Genomic DNA, 17,297 nt, shown 5'->3' with positions numbered 1-17,297 from the left:
TGGAAGTACTGAAATTCTAATGTTTAAATATGCCCCCTCTCTGCAGTAGGAGAGTTTCAAGAATGACAAAATCAATTTCTTGTTTATTTGGATATAGAAACTGATTGTTTTAACCATGTCTATATTGCCACCATTATTTTCACATTTCTTAAAAGCTTAACATTGTAGTCGTCGTTGTCTAGTCGTTTAGTCGTGCCCGACTCTTCGTGACCCCATGGACCAGAGCACGCCAGGCCCTCCTATCTTCCACTGCCTCCCATAGTTGTGTCAATTTCATGTTGGTTGCTTCGCAGACACTGTCCAGCCATCTCATCCTCTGTCGTCCCCTTCTCCTCTTGCCTTCACACTTTCCTAACATCAAGGTCTTTTCCAGGGAGTCTTCTCTTCTCATGAGATGGCCAAAGTATTGGAGCCTCAGCTTCAGGATCTGTCCTTCCAGTGAACACTCAGGGTTGATTTCCTTTAGAATTGATAGGTTTGTTCTCCTTGCAATCCAGGGGACTCTCAAGACCCTCCTCCAGCACCACAATTCAAAGGCATCAATTCTTCGGCGGTCTGCTTTCTTTATGATCCAGCTCTCACTCCCGTACATCACTACAGGAAAAACCATAGCTTTGACTATTCGGACTTTGTTGGCAAGGTGATGTCTCTGCTTTTTAAGATGCTGTCACGGTTTGTCATCGCTTTCCTCCCAAGAAGCAGGCGTCTTTTAATTTCGTGGCTGCTGTCTCCATCTGCAGTTATCATGGAGCCCAAGAAAGTAAAGTCTGTCCTTGCCTCCATATCTTCCCCTTCAATTTCCCTAGGAGGTGATGGGACCAGTGGCCATGATCTTAGTCTTTTTGATGGTGAGCTTCAGACCGTTTTTGCACTCTCCTCTTTCACCCTCATTACAAAGTTCTTTAATTCCTCCTCACTTTCTGCCATCAGAGTGGTATCATCTGCATATTGGAGGTTGTTAATATTTCTTCTGGCAATCTTATTTCCAGCTTGGGATTCCTCCAGTCCAGCCTTCCGCATGATGTATTCTGCATATAGGTTAAATAAGCTGGGGGACAATATACAGCCTTGTCGTACTCCTTTCCCAATTTTGAACCAATCACTTGTTCCATGTCCAGTTCTAACTGTTGCTTCCTGTCCCACATATAGGTTTCTCAGTTTGCTGTGGTCCACACAGTCAAAGGCTTTTGCATAGTCAATGAAGCAGAAGTAAATATTTTTCTGGAACTCTCTGGCTTTCTCCATAATCCAGCGCATGTTAGCAATTTGGTCTCGAGTTCCTCTGCCCCTTCAGAATTCAGCTTCTACTTCTGGGAGTTCTCGGTCCACATACTGCTGAAGCCTACTTTGTAGGATTTTGAGCATAATCTTGCTAGCATGTGAAATGAGTGCAATTGTACGGTAGTTGGAGCATTCTTTGGCACTGTCTTTCTTTGGGATTGGGATGTAGACTGATCTTTTCCAATCCTCTGGCCACTGTTGAGTTTTCCAAACTTGCTGGCATATTGAATGTAGCACCTTAACAGCATCATTTTTTAAGATTTTAAATAATTCAACTGGAATGTCATCACCTCCACTGGCCTTGTTGTTAGCAAGGCTTTCTAAGGCCCACTTGACTTCACTCTCCAGGATGTCTGGCTCAAGGTCAGGAACTATATTGTCTGGGTTGTCCGGGATATCCAAATCTTTCTGATATAATTCCTCTGTGTATTCTTACCTCCTCTTCTTGATGTCTTCTGCTTCTGTTAGGTCCCTCCCATTTTTGTCCTTTATCATGTTCATCTTTGCACAAAATGTTCCTCTAATATCTCCAATTTTCCTGAACAGATCTCTGGTTTTTCCTTTTCTGTTATTTTCCTCTATTTCTTTGCATTGATCATTTAAGAAGGCCCTCTTGTCTCTCCTTGCTATTCTTTGGAAGTTTGCATTCAGTTTTCTGTAACTTTCCCTATCTCCCGTGCATTGAGCTTCCCTTCTCCTCTCTGCTATTTCTAAGGCCTCGTTGGACAGCCACTTTGCTTTCTTGCATTTCCTTTTCTTTGGGATGGTTTTTGTTGCTGCCTCCTGAACAATGTTACGAGCCTCTATCCAAAGTTCTTCAGGCAGTCTGTCCACCATATCTAGTTCCTTAAATCTGTTCTTTACCTCCACTGTGTATTCATAAGGGATTTGGTTTAGATTATACCTGAGGAGCCCAGTGGTTTTTCCTCCTCTCTTCATTTTAAGCTTGAATTTTGCTATGAGAAGCTGATGATCAGAGCCGCAGTCAGCTCCAGGTCTTGTTTTTGCTGACTGTATAGAGCTTCTCCATCTTTGGCTGCAGAGAATATAATCAATCTGATTTCAGTATTGCCCATCTGGTGATTTCCATGTATAGAGTCGCCTCTTGTGTTGTTGGAAAAGAGTGTTTGTGATGACCAGCTTGTTCTCTTGACAAAACTCTATTAGCCTTTGCCGTGCTTCATTCTGAATTCCAAGGCCAAACTTCCCTGTTGTTCCTCTTATCTCTTGGCTCCCTACTTTAGCATTCCAGTCCCCTAGAATGAGAAGAACATCTTTCTTTGGTGTCAGTTCTAGAAGGTGTTGTAAATCTTCATACAATTGTTCAATTTCAGTCTCCTCAGCAATGGTGGTTGGTGCATAAACTTGGATTATTGTGATGTTGAAAGGTCTGCCTTGGCTTCGTATTGACATCATTCTATCATTTTTGAGATTGTATCCCATTACAGCTTTTCCCACTCTTTTGTTGACTATGAAGGCTACTCCATTCGCCCATTCCTGTCCATTTTAGTTCACTGATGCCCAGGATGTCGATGTTTATTCTTGCCATCTCCTGTTTGACCACCTCCAGCTTCCCAAGGTTCATAGATCTTACATTCCAGGTTCCTATGCAGTATTTTTCTTTGCAGCATTGGACTTTCCTTTCACTTCCAGGCACGTCCACAGCTGAGCGTCCTTTTGGCTTTGGCACAATCACTTCATTAGCTCTGGAGCTACTTGTACTTGTCCTCCGCTCTTCCCCAGTAGCATGTTGGACGCCTTTCGACCTGAGGGTCCCATCTTCCAGTGTCATATCTTTTAGCCTTTTGTTTCTGATCATGGGGCGTTCTTGGCAAAGATACTGGAGTGGCATTGCCATTTCCTACTCCAGGTGGATTGCGTTTAGTCGGAACTCTCCACTATGTCCTGTCCGTCTTGGGTGTCCCTGCATGGCATAGCCCAAAGCTTCTCTGAGTTACTCAAGCCCCTTCGCCACAACAAGGCAGCAATCCATGAAGGGATTGCAGTAGCTCCATGTAATTGTTTCACTAATGGGTACAAGCATATTTTTTTAAAAAAACCTGCAGGACAAAGTAGGATGCAAGAGGTGCTCCTGGTGGTCCAGAATACAATAAAGGTCTGTTTGGAAGCAACCAAGAGTAAGGACTCTAGTGTATTAGTGCCCATCCTATGGAATGCCCTTCCACAATTACTGTTGTATATACAGTGTTTTCCAGCAGGATTCCGGCCTAAACCAATAAATTCCAACAAATTGTAGTACAAATATTTAAAGACATGTTTTCCTTCAGCAAATGTGCATTATTTTTGGCTGAATATATGAGCTTTGATTTTATGTTCTTTAGGTACATATCCTAGGCATAGGTCTGGCAGTACACGAGAAGTTTGTACATCCAGAGATGCGTCCACTACATAAGAAACTAATTGACCAGTTCCAGATGATGCGATCTAGTTTGTACCATGTAAGTTGATCAGCACTCTTAACTTAAACAGAGGGATGCATGCAGGCCTCCAGCAACCCTGGGTTCTCCACATGGCCTACACCTCCCCAGAATATAAAAAGGATAAGTCCTTATGACCTGTAGGATTTGGGAGGGCAATTTTGTAATGTTTTGGGGGATCACCGGCATTCCTAGGGACCCCATGTGTCCCCAAAAGTTTCCTTATGCCCTCTAGGGGCCAAAACTATTTTATTTAAACATAGAGAGCATAAGGAAAAAATTTTGGTAAAGCAAAAAGGTAAAGTGAAGTGAAGTTTTGGCTGTGGGGGTCATGAGAACATCCCTTAAAGATCTGAGTCAGGTGGGTGTTGAACCCAGACCTCTGAAATTTACTCCTCTGCTTTAACAGATCCTAACAATGTTTAAATTCTATAACTATGGCATACATATGGGATCTCAAAGAAATTAGATAGGTACTTAACAGATGAATTGATCATCCATTAGAAATTCTTTATCTAGAAAATGTGAAGAAAAACTGAATCTTTTGTATGAGCCTTGTACTTGTAGTTTGCTTTATGAATGTTCCACTAAAAGTAAAAAATAAAAAACTCCACATTATATGTATCTTAGAGATACTTCTTCTTGGGAGATTATTAAAAATAGAACAAAACAAATTGAGGCTGCAGTTTGAAGAGCACAACCAGCCCATAGGAAAAGCATGCCTTGTTTGAGGTGATTTCCAATAAGATGAAGTAAGAGGAAAGATCTAAGACAATTCCTGAACTAGAGGCCTTTCAGACAATGCTTGTATCATGCATTTGCCTTGCATTGTTCATGGAACGTGTCAGTCCAGACGGTTTTGTCTTCTCTTGTAAACCTTCCATGATTCTCTACCATTTCTATTTTTTTCCCAATTAAAAAAAAGAAATAGAGAAAGCATTTTGATAGCTTTAGTGGCCTTCCATCTGGAAGCAGCCATAGCATTTCTTTTCAAATTGTTGTAGAGGTATCAGTTGCCTCCACAATTGTACTCTTTTTCTGGATTTGTGATTTGTCAAAAGCATCACACAACATGGCATCGTGTGTACTTCTGCCCTCAGCCCATAGGCTGCAGAACGTTTGTGTTTCCAACCTTCAAGCAGAATGTGCAGTAAGAACATCAATAAATAATGTAGTCATAGAAATCAATTTTGCACCAAGCCTAAATGCAGGCTAGCAATTTGCAATTAATATTACTCTCAACTAGGAAACCTTTACAAGCAATTATTTTGCATAGGTTTCACTATATCTGAATAGCTTATTATAAATTATAATCTCTGTGTTAAAACAATCCTTGTGTTCTTCCTCCACCTCAGTGAGCACCTACCATTTATGTATTTTATAGGAATTGCCTGCTTTGGAAAAACTTAGTCCAGCTTGCTCAGGTACCAACACTCCGCGCACCAGTATGCTTGTATCACATAGCCCTATGAGTCCAGAGAGCATTAAACTAGTGCATCGCCACAGGTATGTACTTTTTATAATCTTTACATCTTGAAGATTTTGTATATCTTCCTTCACTCCTAAAGGCTGTAATGAAGTAACTCGTGTAGTAGTTAAGATACTAGGAGTAACTTTGGGACAAATCAGAGTTATTGGAACAATGAGGCCCAATCTTTTACATTAATTAAAATTATTGTTTGGGCAACATTTTTTGTAGAGGGATTATAAGTTCTGTGTATGTTGTCCCTGTATACTTGAGGATAGTGAGTTTGTGTTTTGAAATACTGTTCTGAATTATTTTTAGGCTAACGTGAAGTTTGGCAGAGTGTTAGAATGACAATTGATTATGTCAACACATTTTGTTTTAGTAACAACACTAATTCTTAGTTGAAACTAATCATTTTTCATAATTAAAACATTTTTCACAAATATTTGCACCTCTGTTTGTTACAAAATGTCTTATGGAGCCAATTACTGTAGCTAGACTTCTTAAAGAGTGGGACAACAGCTTTTGTTAGCATCTGTTATTTGCACGTTGTGATACAGATGCATGAACCAAGCAAATAATGGCTGAAAGTCTGTTGTGCTGCTCTGTTTGTGCAACAGAGACCATGTCCTCATCTGCAGCAAGTCACCACTGATTAAAAGTTATAGATAGGGAGAAGTATTAAATTAATCATTTAACTAAATAGCTCAGTGAGTCAGAGCACTTGGCTGTAGAGCCAGGAATCAGGCACTTGCTTCCTCACTGTGCCTTGTGGGAGAAGAGCTAGTCTGTAGAGGTACTAGTGTGTAGAGGAGCTAGTCTGCAGTCTGTAACAAGATGTAACATGCAACAGGGTTTCGGCTGTTAACTACTCTGTATTGTACATATTTATTATGTTTATTTTGTATTTATTTCATGCCATAGTAGTTTATTTTTTCTTTGCTGTATGCCACTAGACAATGCACTAGAAATGCAGGATGTAAATATTTTACAGATATAAATAAATATTTAAATACAGACTAGACATCAGTATGGTTAGTTAGCTCAACATGGTTTTTCAGCTCAATTTTTGAAGTTTTAATTGATCCATTCTACCATTTCTTAGTTGAAACTAAGTTGAAACATTTCTGCTCTTGACAAGTAACTTGATCTTCATGGTTGTTGTGGGTTTTTCGGGCTCTTTGGCCATGTTCTGAAGGTTGTTCTTCCTGACGTTTCGCCAGTCTCTGTGGCCTGCATCGTCAACCATCAGAACATGGCCAAAGAGCCCAAAAAACCCACAACAACCATTAGATCCCGGCCGTGAAAGCCTTCGCGAATACATTTAACTTGATCTTCAGTTGGTCAAAACTTCAACTGCATTTATTTAATGTAGGTTTGTGGTTTCAGTCTAACTGAAAATATACAAACGTGCAAATGCTTCATAAAAGTATACCATGGCAAGATATTTTGAACTATAAATACTCCAGCTTCTAGCGAATGAGATGCCATGATTATGCATTTTTAAATCTGAAACTTTCCTGATTAAAACAAAGATGAAGTAAGTTTACTTGGTCTCTTTATTCTGTGTTCTATATAGCCCACTGAATATGTTGGGTACAGTACGACACTCGTCATCTTCTCTTTCTTCGCATACATCAAGTGAAACAGGAAATCTTGTTATCCTGACAGACAGTTCTATTGGAGAAACTGCAGAAGATATGTATCACATGCAGGTACAGCTACTATACGTTAGGAGCAATGTGCCCTCTAAATTTCAGCCTTGCTGAAATTTATCCCGTGACTTCATCCCTGTGTGCACATGCACCTCTGCCTCCTCGCGTGCAGGGTTCCATCACAACCAGAACTAAATGCGATCACTGTGTGGAGGAGGAAGAGAGGCCCAGTCTGTCATTTGAAATTCTGCCACTAGTGGATGTACCAGTGCCCTGTTTTCTGCATCTCATTATCACAGCTGCCAGAACCTGTTTCCCAGTACCTCCTAATTTTTTCCCTTTTTAAAAAACCTTCTGCTGATTTGACTGTTCTTCTCCCAAATACCTAAGCAGAGTCTGTATTCTGAGTGCTTACACACAGACACCTGAAAGAAGTTTCTGTTCTGTGGCCTGATGTGGACAGCTCTAAAAACGTGGCTGTAGAAATTGTCATTTGAAGGACACGTTTTGAGGAATGCAGCTTTGTAATACTCTTCTTAAAGTCGGACAACAGCCTTTGTTAGCATCTGTTATTTGCACATTGTGATACAGTTGCATGAACCAAGCAAATAATGGCTGAAAGTCTGTTGTGCCGCTCTGTTTGCGCAACAGAGACAATGTCATCATCTGCAGCAAGTCACCACTGATTAAAAGTGATTTCTTGGTCTGTGCACAGTACAGCAAAGTCACATGCACCCTGAAGTCCCCAAAAGAAGTATTTAACTAGTGATGATTTGCCAGTACTGCTGACATCATCAACAATGTGCATGTGGAGTTGTAATTAGCCAATTAGCCAAGAGTACCAAAAGAAATCATGAGAACATATAAACAGCAATAAATGAAAAGTGGGCAGAATTTCAGAGATTGAGTAAACAAATATATAAAGCTTAAGCTCCTTCAGTTGTTGGCCTCAACAATTTCTGTCATTTGTACAAAATGTTCCATAATTCAAAATACATGAATTTAATCACTACTGTATTGTCTAATTTTATCTTCTTCCCAGGCCAGTCCTTCTACTTCAAGCCTGAGTTCCACCCATTCTGCACCATCTCAGATGATTAACTCTGCACCACCTAGTGCACGAGGTAGGAAGGAGCACTTTGGATAGAGTTGCTGATATAGAATTCTTCAAATAGCTGGGATCTTTTCCTTCTGATGTTTGAAATGTACATGTAAAGTAATTACTTCCTTGAAATCAGCAGTTGTTTCACTGCTACAGTGATATTTTTTTCTAAAATGTCTTCTAGACGGTCTCTAGAGTATTAGGTTTTGGTTTAGGAGACTGTTTGATACTCAATGTCTTCCATGGCATTTTAATTTTGGTTCTAGTGGACTTTCCCAAAGTTGAACCTGTTCCTTTACACATGTGAACAGACAGTTCTAAGGCAAACAACCTGAAAGATGATACTGAAAATAATAGCCATGTAAGGGACAAAGGTAAATATTAGGCATGGCTGAGACGTAAAAATCAAGATAAAGGTGAACATGAGAACTTGAAATAAGGTATACAAAAATAGCCTTTCCCTTTGCATTACAACAGATACCTGGTTTTACCTTGTTGCTGTTTAGTTAAGTCGTATCCAACTCTTCGTGACCCCATGGACCAGAGCACACCAGGCCCTCCTGTCTTCCACTGCCTCACGGAGTTGGATCAAAGTCATGCTGGTAGCTTCAATGATGCTGCCCAACCATCTCGTCCTCTGCCGTCCCCTTCTCCTCTTGCCTTCACATCCCAACATCAGGGTCTTTTCCAGGGAGATTTCTCTTTTCATGACATGGCCAAAGTATTGACGCCCCAGTTTCAGGATCTGTCCTACCAGTGAGCACTCAGGGTTGATTTCCTTCCGAATGGACATGTTTGATCTCCTTGCAGTCCAGGGGACTCTCATGAGCCTCCGCCAGCACCACAATTCAAAGGCATCAATTCTTCGGTGGTCTGCTTTCTTTATGGTCCAGCTCTCACTCCCGTACATCACTACAGGAAAAACCATAGCTTTGACTATTCGGACTTTTGTTGGCAAGGTGATGTCTCTGCTTTTTAAGATGCTGTCGAGGTTTGTCATCACTTTCCTCCCAAGAAGCAGGTATCTTTTAATTTCGTGGCTGCTATCTCCATCTGCAGTGATCATGGAGCCCAAGAAAATAAAATCTGTCACTGCCTCCATATCTTCCCCTTCTATTTCCCAGGAAGTGATGGGACCAGTGGCCATGATCTTAGTTTTTTTGATGTTGAGCTTCAGACCAATTTTTGCACTCTCATCTTTCATCATCATTACAAGGTTCTTTAATTCCTCCTCACTTTCTGCCACCACAGTGGTATCATCTGCATATCTGAGGTTGTTGATATTTCTTCCGGCAATCTTAATCCCGGCTTGGGATTCATCCAGTCCAGCCTTTCGCATGATGTATTCTGCATATAAATTAAATATGCAAGGAGACAATATACAGCCTTGTCGTACTCCTTTCCCCATTTGGAACCAATCAGTGTTTCCATATCCAGTTCTAACTGTTGCTTCCTGTCCCACATATAGATTTCTCAGGTGATAGATAAGGTGGTCAGGCAAACCCATTTCTTTAAGAACTTGCCATAGTTTGCTGTGGTCCACACAGTCAAAGGCTTTTGCGTTGTCAGTGAAGCAGAACTAGATGTTTTTCTGCAACTCTCTGGCTTTCTCCATGATCCAGCGCATGTTAGCAATTTGGTCTCTAGTTCCTCTGCCCCTTTGAAATCTGGCTTGTACTTCTGGGAGTTCTCGGTCCACATACTGCTGAAGCCTACCTTGTAGGATTTTGAGCATAACCTTTCTAGCATGTGAAAGGAATACAATTGTACAGTAGTTGGAACATTCTTTGGCACTGCCCTTCTTTGGGATTGAGATGTAGACTGATCTTTTCCAATCCTCTGGCCACTGCTGAGTTTTCCAAACTTGCTGGCATATTGAGTAGAGCACCTTAACAGCGTCTTCTTTTAAGATTTTAAATAGTTCAACTGGAATGCCATCACCTCCACTGGCCTTGTTGTTAGCTGTGCTTTCTAAGGCCCACTTGACTTCACTCTCTAGGATGTCCGGCTCAAGGTCAGCAACCACACTATCTGGGTTTTCTGGGACATTCAAATCTTTGTGGTATAGTTCCTCTGTGCATTCTTGCCACCTCTTCTTGATGTCTTCTGCTTCTGTGAGGTCCCTCCCATTTTTGTCCTTTATCATGTTCATCTTTGCACAAAATGGTCCTTTGATATCTCTGATTTTCCTGAACAGATCTCTGGTTTTTCCTTTTCTATTATTTTCCTTGATTTCTTTGCATTGTTCATTTAAGAAGTCCCTCTTGTCTCTCCTTGCTATTCTTTGGAAGCCGCCTAGAGTGGTCGCAAGACCAGATGGGCAGGGTATGAATGAATGAATGAATGAATCAATGAATCAATGAATCAATCAATCAATCAATCAATCAATCAATCAATCAATCAATCAATAAATAAATAAATAAATAAATAAATAAAAGTCTGCATTCAGTTTTCCTTATCTCCCTTGCATTTTGTTTTCCTTCTCTTCTCTGCTATTTGTAAGGCCTCGTTGGACATCCACTTTGCTTTCTTGCATTTCCTTTTCTTTGGGATGGTTTTTGTTGCTGCCTCCTGTACAGTGTTACGAGCCTCCATCCATAGTCCTTCAAGCATTCCGTCCATCAAATCTAGTTCCTTAAATCTGTCTTCACTTTTACTGTGTACTCATAAGGGATGAAAAGCTGATGAACAGAGCCACAGTCAGCTCCAGGTCTTGTTTTTGCTGACTGTATAGAGCTTCTCCATCTTTGGCTGCAGAGAATATAATCAATCTGATTTCGGTATTGCCCAATGGTGATGTCCATGTGTAGATTCGCCTCTTCTGTTGTTGGAAAAGAGTGTTTGTGATGACCAGCTTGTTCTCTTAACAGAATTCTATTAGCCTTTGCTCTGCTTCATTTTGAAAGCCTTTTGTTTCTGTCCATGGAGTTTTCTTGGCAAAGATACTGGAGTGGCTTGCCAGTTCCTGCTCCAGGTGGATCACGTTTAGTCAGAACTCTCCACTATGACCTGTCCATCTTGGGTGTCCTTGCACAGCCCATAGCTTCTCTGAATTACTCAAGCCCCTTCACCACGACAAGACAGCAATCCATGAAGGGATCTGATGCCTACAGACTCTCAAAATGGATTGTGTTGGCAAGGTGTATATGTGGGAAAGCAGTAATTCTCTTTTGTCCCCTTGCTTTTTTAGTTTGGCCCACAGGAGTTCAAATATCCAAGGCAGCTGTGAGACAGTGGGAGGAATGTTATATGATTTGCAGTAGAAAGTCCCAGATTTTTCTGTAGTTATGATATCTCCAGTAGCAGGGTTAAAAATTCTGTGTAGTTAGGCACATGATTTGCATGCTGAAAGTACAAAGGTGAATCCATTGTATTTTCTTGTTTCAAAACTGTTGTCAGGTTGCAAGGTCTGAGAACCCAAAGAGCCGTCAGTCAGAAAAGGAGATACTTGCTATCTAGACCAATGTTCTGCCAGAGTATAAAGTACAGTGGTGCCTTGCTTAACAAGGATAATCCATTCCAGCAAAATAGCTGTAGAGCGAAATCCTTGTTAAGCAAAATAAAAAATCCCATTGAAACACATTGAAAACCCGTTCAATGCATTCCAATGGGCTGAATAACTCACCGTCCAGCGAAGATCCTCCATAGGGGCGGCCCTTTTCGGTGCCTGTAAAGCGAGGAATCTGTCCAAAAACACAGCGGGGAGCCATTTTACACAGTGGGTGGCCATTTTGAAGCCCCTGATCAGTTGTTTTAAAAACGTAGTCTAGCGAAGAATCAGTTCCCGAAGCAGGGAACCGATTGTCGGGAAGCAAATTTTGCCCATTAAAACATCATTTTGCGGTCGCAAAAGCTATCACAAAACAGTCATCATACAGTGGTTTCGTCGTTTAACAAGGTAATAGTTAAGCAAGGCACCAGTGTAACTTCATTTGCATTGCACTGCTGGAGTGAGTTAATATGTAACACTGAAACAGCCTGGGGGCTATATGTTCAGTAAAGTAAGAATGTGATACAGTACTATATTATACTTTATTATACTATACAGTGGTGCCTCGCACAACGATTGCTTCATACAACGATGAATTCACACAGCGATGGGTTTCTTTGAGGAATTTCATTTAACGATGTACTCTATGGGGGAATTTCACTTAACGATGTCCCTTTTTCGCTCCTGTAAAAGTGTCTTAAACTGTTAGAAACCTGTTTTAAATGCTTGTAATCGTTAGCCCACCTCCTGAACCCTATGCAAACTTAATTTGGTGTTGTTCTGAGTCGTTGTTAATTTTTGGTGATTTTTTAAATTCTCCATTGAAAGCCTTTGAATGGTCCGTTCAAAGGCTTTCAATGGAGAATTAAAAAAATCACCAAAAATTAACGAAGACTCAGAACAACACCAAATTAAGTTTGCATAGGGTTCAGGAGGTGGGCTAACAATTGCAAGCATTTAAAACAGGCTTCAAACAGTTTAAGACACTTTTACAGGAGTGAAAAGGGAGATCGGAAAGAGCTTTAAAAGGGAAACGGAGATCAAAGAGCCCTTTCTGATCTCCCTTTTCGCTCCTGTAAAAGTGTCTTAAACTGTTTGATGCCTGTTTTAAATGCTTGCAATTGTTAGCCCACCTCCTGAACCCTATGCAAACTTAATTTGGTGTTGTTCTGAGTCTTCGTTAATTTTTGGGGTTTTTTTCTCTCTCTCATTGAAAAGCATTGGACGGACGGTCCAATGCTTTTCAATGAGAGAGAGAAAAAATCACCAAAAATTAACGACGACTCAGAACAACACCAAATTAAGTTTGCTTAGGTTTCAGGAGGTGGGCTAATGATTGCAAGCATTAATCTGTTCCAATTGGAACGGATTAACCGGTTTTCAATGCATTCCTATGGGAAATGGTGTTTCACTTAACGATGTTTTCACATAACGATTTTTTTAATGGAACCAATTAACATCGTTAAGCAAGGCACCACTGTATTTGTGAATTGCTGTGCACTGAAAGCAAAGTCAAGATCAGATGCAACAGAAGGCCATGGTTTCATTCATGAAAGCTCTTTTACCCACCTCCAAATCAGGCATCACTAGCACAGAGAGAAAAAGGTTGGTTATTTAGGAAAGAAATACTTGTGGTTTTTTTTCCTTAAAAGCATTATTTTATTATATCACTCAGCAGAAATGGGAGGATCAGCCCTTTTTTCCTGCTGTTTGTCAGCTCAAAATTGCCCTTATCCAAGCTGCCTTTCTTCTTAAGAACAAGGGAGAGGTGGTGTCTTTTATTTCAGGATTAGCAAAGCATGGGGGAGAGGTATTTTGTGGTAATGGATTTCTGGGAAGGACGAGGTTAAAAATTTCCTTGTCCTGGAGCTCCAATCCTTGTGAAGAAATCCTTAGCTGTTCTCTCAGATTAATAATAGCCCTTTGGAGAAAAGAATCAGAGTTATAATTCATAATTGTTTCTAATTTACAATTGTATCTTCATTAGTAACCATTGTTCTTTGACAGCCAGCTGTGTACATCCTGCCTGTGTTTTGATGTTACAGAGAGGTAGATTCTCCAGGAATCTGTTCAAGCAGGTCCAAGAATTTCTATGTGTCTTGTATGTAACAGCTGCTTGCTAAAGAAAGATAAAGAATTGCAAATAATGGCAAAAAGAACTATCTAGTTTTTATGCCAGTGTTATGCAAGTAGTATAAATCTTGTTGGTGAATTGCCACACTCTAAATAAATGCAAGCACTTGCTGCTGCGAACTGAGTCACACTGTTTGAGAGGAAATTCCTAATCTCTTAACTTGCGGCAATTCACCAACAAGATTTATACCATCTGCGTTATGCTGAGGGAGTAACTAATAGGATTTTGGCCACTGAAGTTCTGGGAATCTTTCAGATCACACCATTGAAAAAAATTGTTCCACAAGAAGTATATTGCTGAACTTAAGTCTGAGAGCCACCAATCCCCAATCTATGCTCCAGACATCTGTTGGTGCCAAATGAAGTTTTTTGTCAGTGTACTTGCCATATAGGGCAGCAGTCCCCAACTGTTTTGGGGCCGCGGACCAGCTAGGAGGAGCAAGCTCCATGCACGGGGGGTGAGGGCATCCCTGCGCTCATGGGGGGATGTCACACTCATGTAGGGGGGTGTCACGCACGTAGGCGAGCATGACGCCCCCCACGTGAGTGTGGCACACCCGCTGCACATGTGTGCCTAGGGGCGGAGATCCGTATCTGCGGCCCAGTTCCGGCAAACCCACGGACCATCACCAGGCCGCGGACCGGAGGTTGACGACCCTCATATAGGGAACAGTTTTCATGGGGGATTTCAGAGTGAATTCTCTCCTTTTAATATACTGCAGAACTCATAAACCTATCCATTCTTGGCATACCAGCTCAGTTTAGGGGAGAAATGTTTCAATAGTCAATTAACTTTGTTTTTTGCTTAATGGTACGTGATATTCCCCAGCTCTCATGCCCTTACACCACAAGCTGAATGACAGTGTCCTTTTTTCCTATACTTAAATTGCATAGGATGGAAGTAATTTTCCACCAGCAGGGAAAAAAGGGGGCAAGTAAGTGGGAGGCAGGACAGGGATGAATGGGAAAATATGTTTATTTCCTTCTTAAAAAGTTAACTGAAAAAGTTAAATTATAGTTGGGAAAGCTGTGGTCTTCTTGGTGTTGTTTGATTTCCATTCCCATCAACTCCACTCAACTTCATTAATTTTAAGGGATAATGTGAGTAAACATTCATCAGCGTTTCAAGAGTCATAGGTTCCTCATGCGTAGTTAAACTGTCTAGAATGATGTACTTACCCTGAGCATGTGTGTGTATGTGTTCATGAGAATGATGAGGATAATTATGTATTTCTTTCTTCTGTGTTGTGACACATAGGTAGAGAGCATGGAGTGCTCCAGCCTTCTCTACCTGTGTCTTCTTTTGTCTGTAATTGTGTGAATGGTTTTGGCGGAGGATGATCTCAATTCCTAGTACTATGGATGGATGATTCTGTCAAGTCTGTTTCCAAACAGGTTGTCAAATTTCTGCACCAAAACTAATTGTAACCCCTTTCCATGAAGATTTGCTTAAACCCTTTGTTTTACATTTTTCCAAGAGGATACATTTCTATTTTTTGATGTGTGTTTTTCCAAATTTGTTCTTTTTGTGCACATTTTGGAAAGGGAGATAGTGATCCTTCTGCCGATCTCACTCCAATCTTTACAGGCTCTTTCCCTTCCTATTTCCAGGTTCCTTCTGTTTTCTTTATGATGCTTGTTCCTTTTTTTCAGGTCTTTCCATCTGCTGTCCTTCCTAATATTCTTTCTTGCCTTCTTTCCCAATATTTAGTCTTCCCACCTCTCACCTCAGCATTTTGGAACTTCCTCCAACAGAATTGTGCATCATTTTGTTTTATTTTAATTTAAACTATGCAGATATGATAATTGAGAAATAAATTATTGGAGGGAAATTGCTTAAACTTTGGAATGAGGATGTGAAGGATTTGGGAAAATAGTTGGGAGTTACCTCCTTGATTTACCCTCCTGCTTAGCACTCAGTCGAGTTGTTCATTTTGGTAAAAAAAAACACAAATGTCATATTAGGAGTGCTTGTGCACATACATACATGTGTATGTGTGCTTAAGTATTGAGGGAGAGAAGGCCTTGCTTTTTTTCCACACCATTGCAAATTAATAGAAGTTTGGGGATTATCTTTAGGAGGTACAAATTAATTGAAACGTTAATTTAATTTTAGATTATTTAGATAAGAATTTTTTTTTGCTGGCTTACTCTTCTGTGAAATTCAAATTGTCCTAGCAATTATTTCTAAATTTGCTCTCCTCAAAAAGAGTTTGTATGTGCCAGTTTTGTGTAGATTTGTGTTCTATGAGCCAGGTCACTAAAACTTTAAATTACATAGCAGTGTTACTGGTGTATAATATATACTCAGAAGACAATAGTTGCTGCCAAACACTTCTTACCGGTAATTAATGTTTCCCTCTTAACCCATGACAAAACCTTGCTCCTTTCTTGGTCTTTTTATTGGTTATGAACTAAAATATTTTTTTTTTACTTTTGTAATAAAGTAGACACAGCAGCAATTGTGTATCTGGTGGGCTTAGATGGATATCATGGTACATAAATACAAATAATTGTTCAGGTTATCAATAGCAGGTGGGAAAGGAAAGTTTATCAAAGACGAGTAAATGGGAAAATGGGGGAAAATAGATATGTAAATACCTACGGCATCCATTTTGTCAACTGATTGGATCAATCTTCAAAATACAGTAGTGCCTCAACTTACGAACTTAATTGGTTCCGGAACTCTGGTCATAACTCAAAATGGTCGTAGGTGAAAGCACCATTACCCATTGAAAAGCATAGAAATGCAACTAATCCGTTCCAGCTGAAGAAAAATATCACCCCAAAAAATCACTGCAAGACCCATCAGAAACACAATTAATCCGTTCTGGCCAAAGGGGGGGGGGGGGGAATAAGAAAAGCAAGCAAAGCATGCAAGTCCCATCGGAAATGCAAAAAAAAGCAAAGCAGAAAGCAAGCAAAGCATGCAAGACCCATCGGAAATGCAAAAAAAGCAAAGCAAAAAGCAAGCGAGGCATGCAAGACCCATCGGAAATGGGGGGGAAAACTAAAAAGTAAGCAAACCCCCCCAAGACCCATTGGAAATGGGGGAAAACACAAAAAGCAAACAAACCCCCCAAGACCCATCGGAAATGGGGGGGAACCCAAAAAGCAAACAAAACCCCCAAGGCCCATCGGATATGGGGGGAAAATACAAGAAAAACACAAACACCCCAAGAACCATCACAGCACAGAAACATAACCCCCCAGCCCAAAACCACGCTGCAAAACCCATCCAGAACAGTTTTTTTGAAAGCAGAAAGCAGCACCTTACTTTATCAGGCAGTCCAAAGCCTCCTCCAATCGCACTCACTCTAACCATTGGGGTGAAAGAGCTACAAAGAAGCAGCCTCTTTGCCTACCAACGATTAGCAATTTGAATTTCCTGCCTTTTTTTCCCTGCCTTTTCTGTTTGTAACTGGAAGCTCTGGCCACAAGTCAAAGCAAAATTTTGCGTCCGGAGCTGGTCATAAGTCGAAATGGTTGTAAGTCAGGATGTTCATAAGTCGAGGCACCACTATATATACTAAAAATAGGGTGATATGTTGATACATATAATACATACAGTATAGCATTTCATGACTTCCCAGTAGCCTTTCCCATATCTGTGACCTCCACTATTGCTTAATGCATGGGGTGAATAATGACAAAAGGGGAGCTAGTCAAATATATAAAAGATCAGGTTTCACTGACAACAGTGAGTTATTGGCAAAAGAAAGGGGATGAG

The 17,297-nt window shown here is 40.6% G+C and overlaps 1 protein-coding gene across 25 annotated transcripts in view; it reads left to right on the top strand.

Annotated features, from left to right (window-relative positions):
• DOCK3 (dedicator of cytokinesis 3) overlaps positions 1-17,297 on the top strand; it is a 291,232-nt gene that overhangs the window by 241,324 nt on the left and 32,611 nt on the right. For all 25 annotated transcript variants that reach the window (XM_078385476.1, XM_078385471.1, XM_078385469.1 and 22 more), the window contains 4 exons: positions 3,624-3,740; positions 5,104-5,225; positions 6,767-6,902; positions 7,885-7,966. In XM_078385476.1, coding sequence (XP_078241602.1) covers positions 3,624-3,740; positions 5,104-5,225; positions 6,767-6,902; positions 7,885-7,966 — 457 coding nt within the window. The remainder of the gene's footprint in view (positions 1-3,623; positions 3,741-5,103; positions 5,226-6,766; positions 6,903-7,884; positions 7,967-17,297) is intronic.

The sequence above is a fragment of the Pogona vitticeps genome, chromosome 2 (assembly GCF_051106095.1).
Source record: "Pogona vitticeps strain Pit_001003342236 chromosome 2, PviZW2.1, whole genome shotgun sequence".
NCBI lineage: Eukaryota > Metazoa > Chordata > Lepidosauria > Squamata > Agamidae > Pogona > Pogona vitticeps.
Note: the sequence above shows the minus strand (reverse complement) of the source record. Positions and strands in the feature narration are given on the sequence as shown.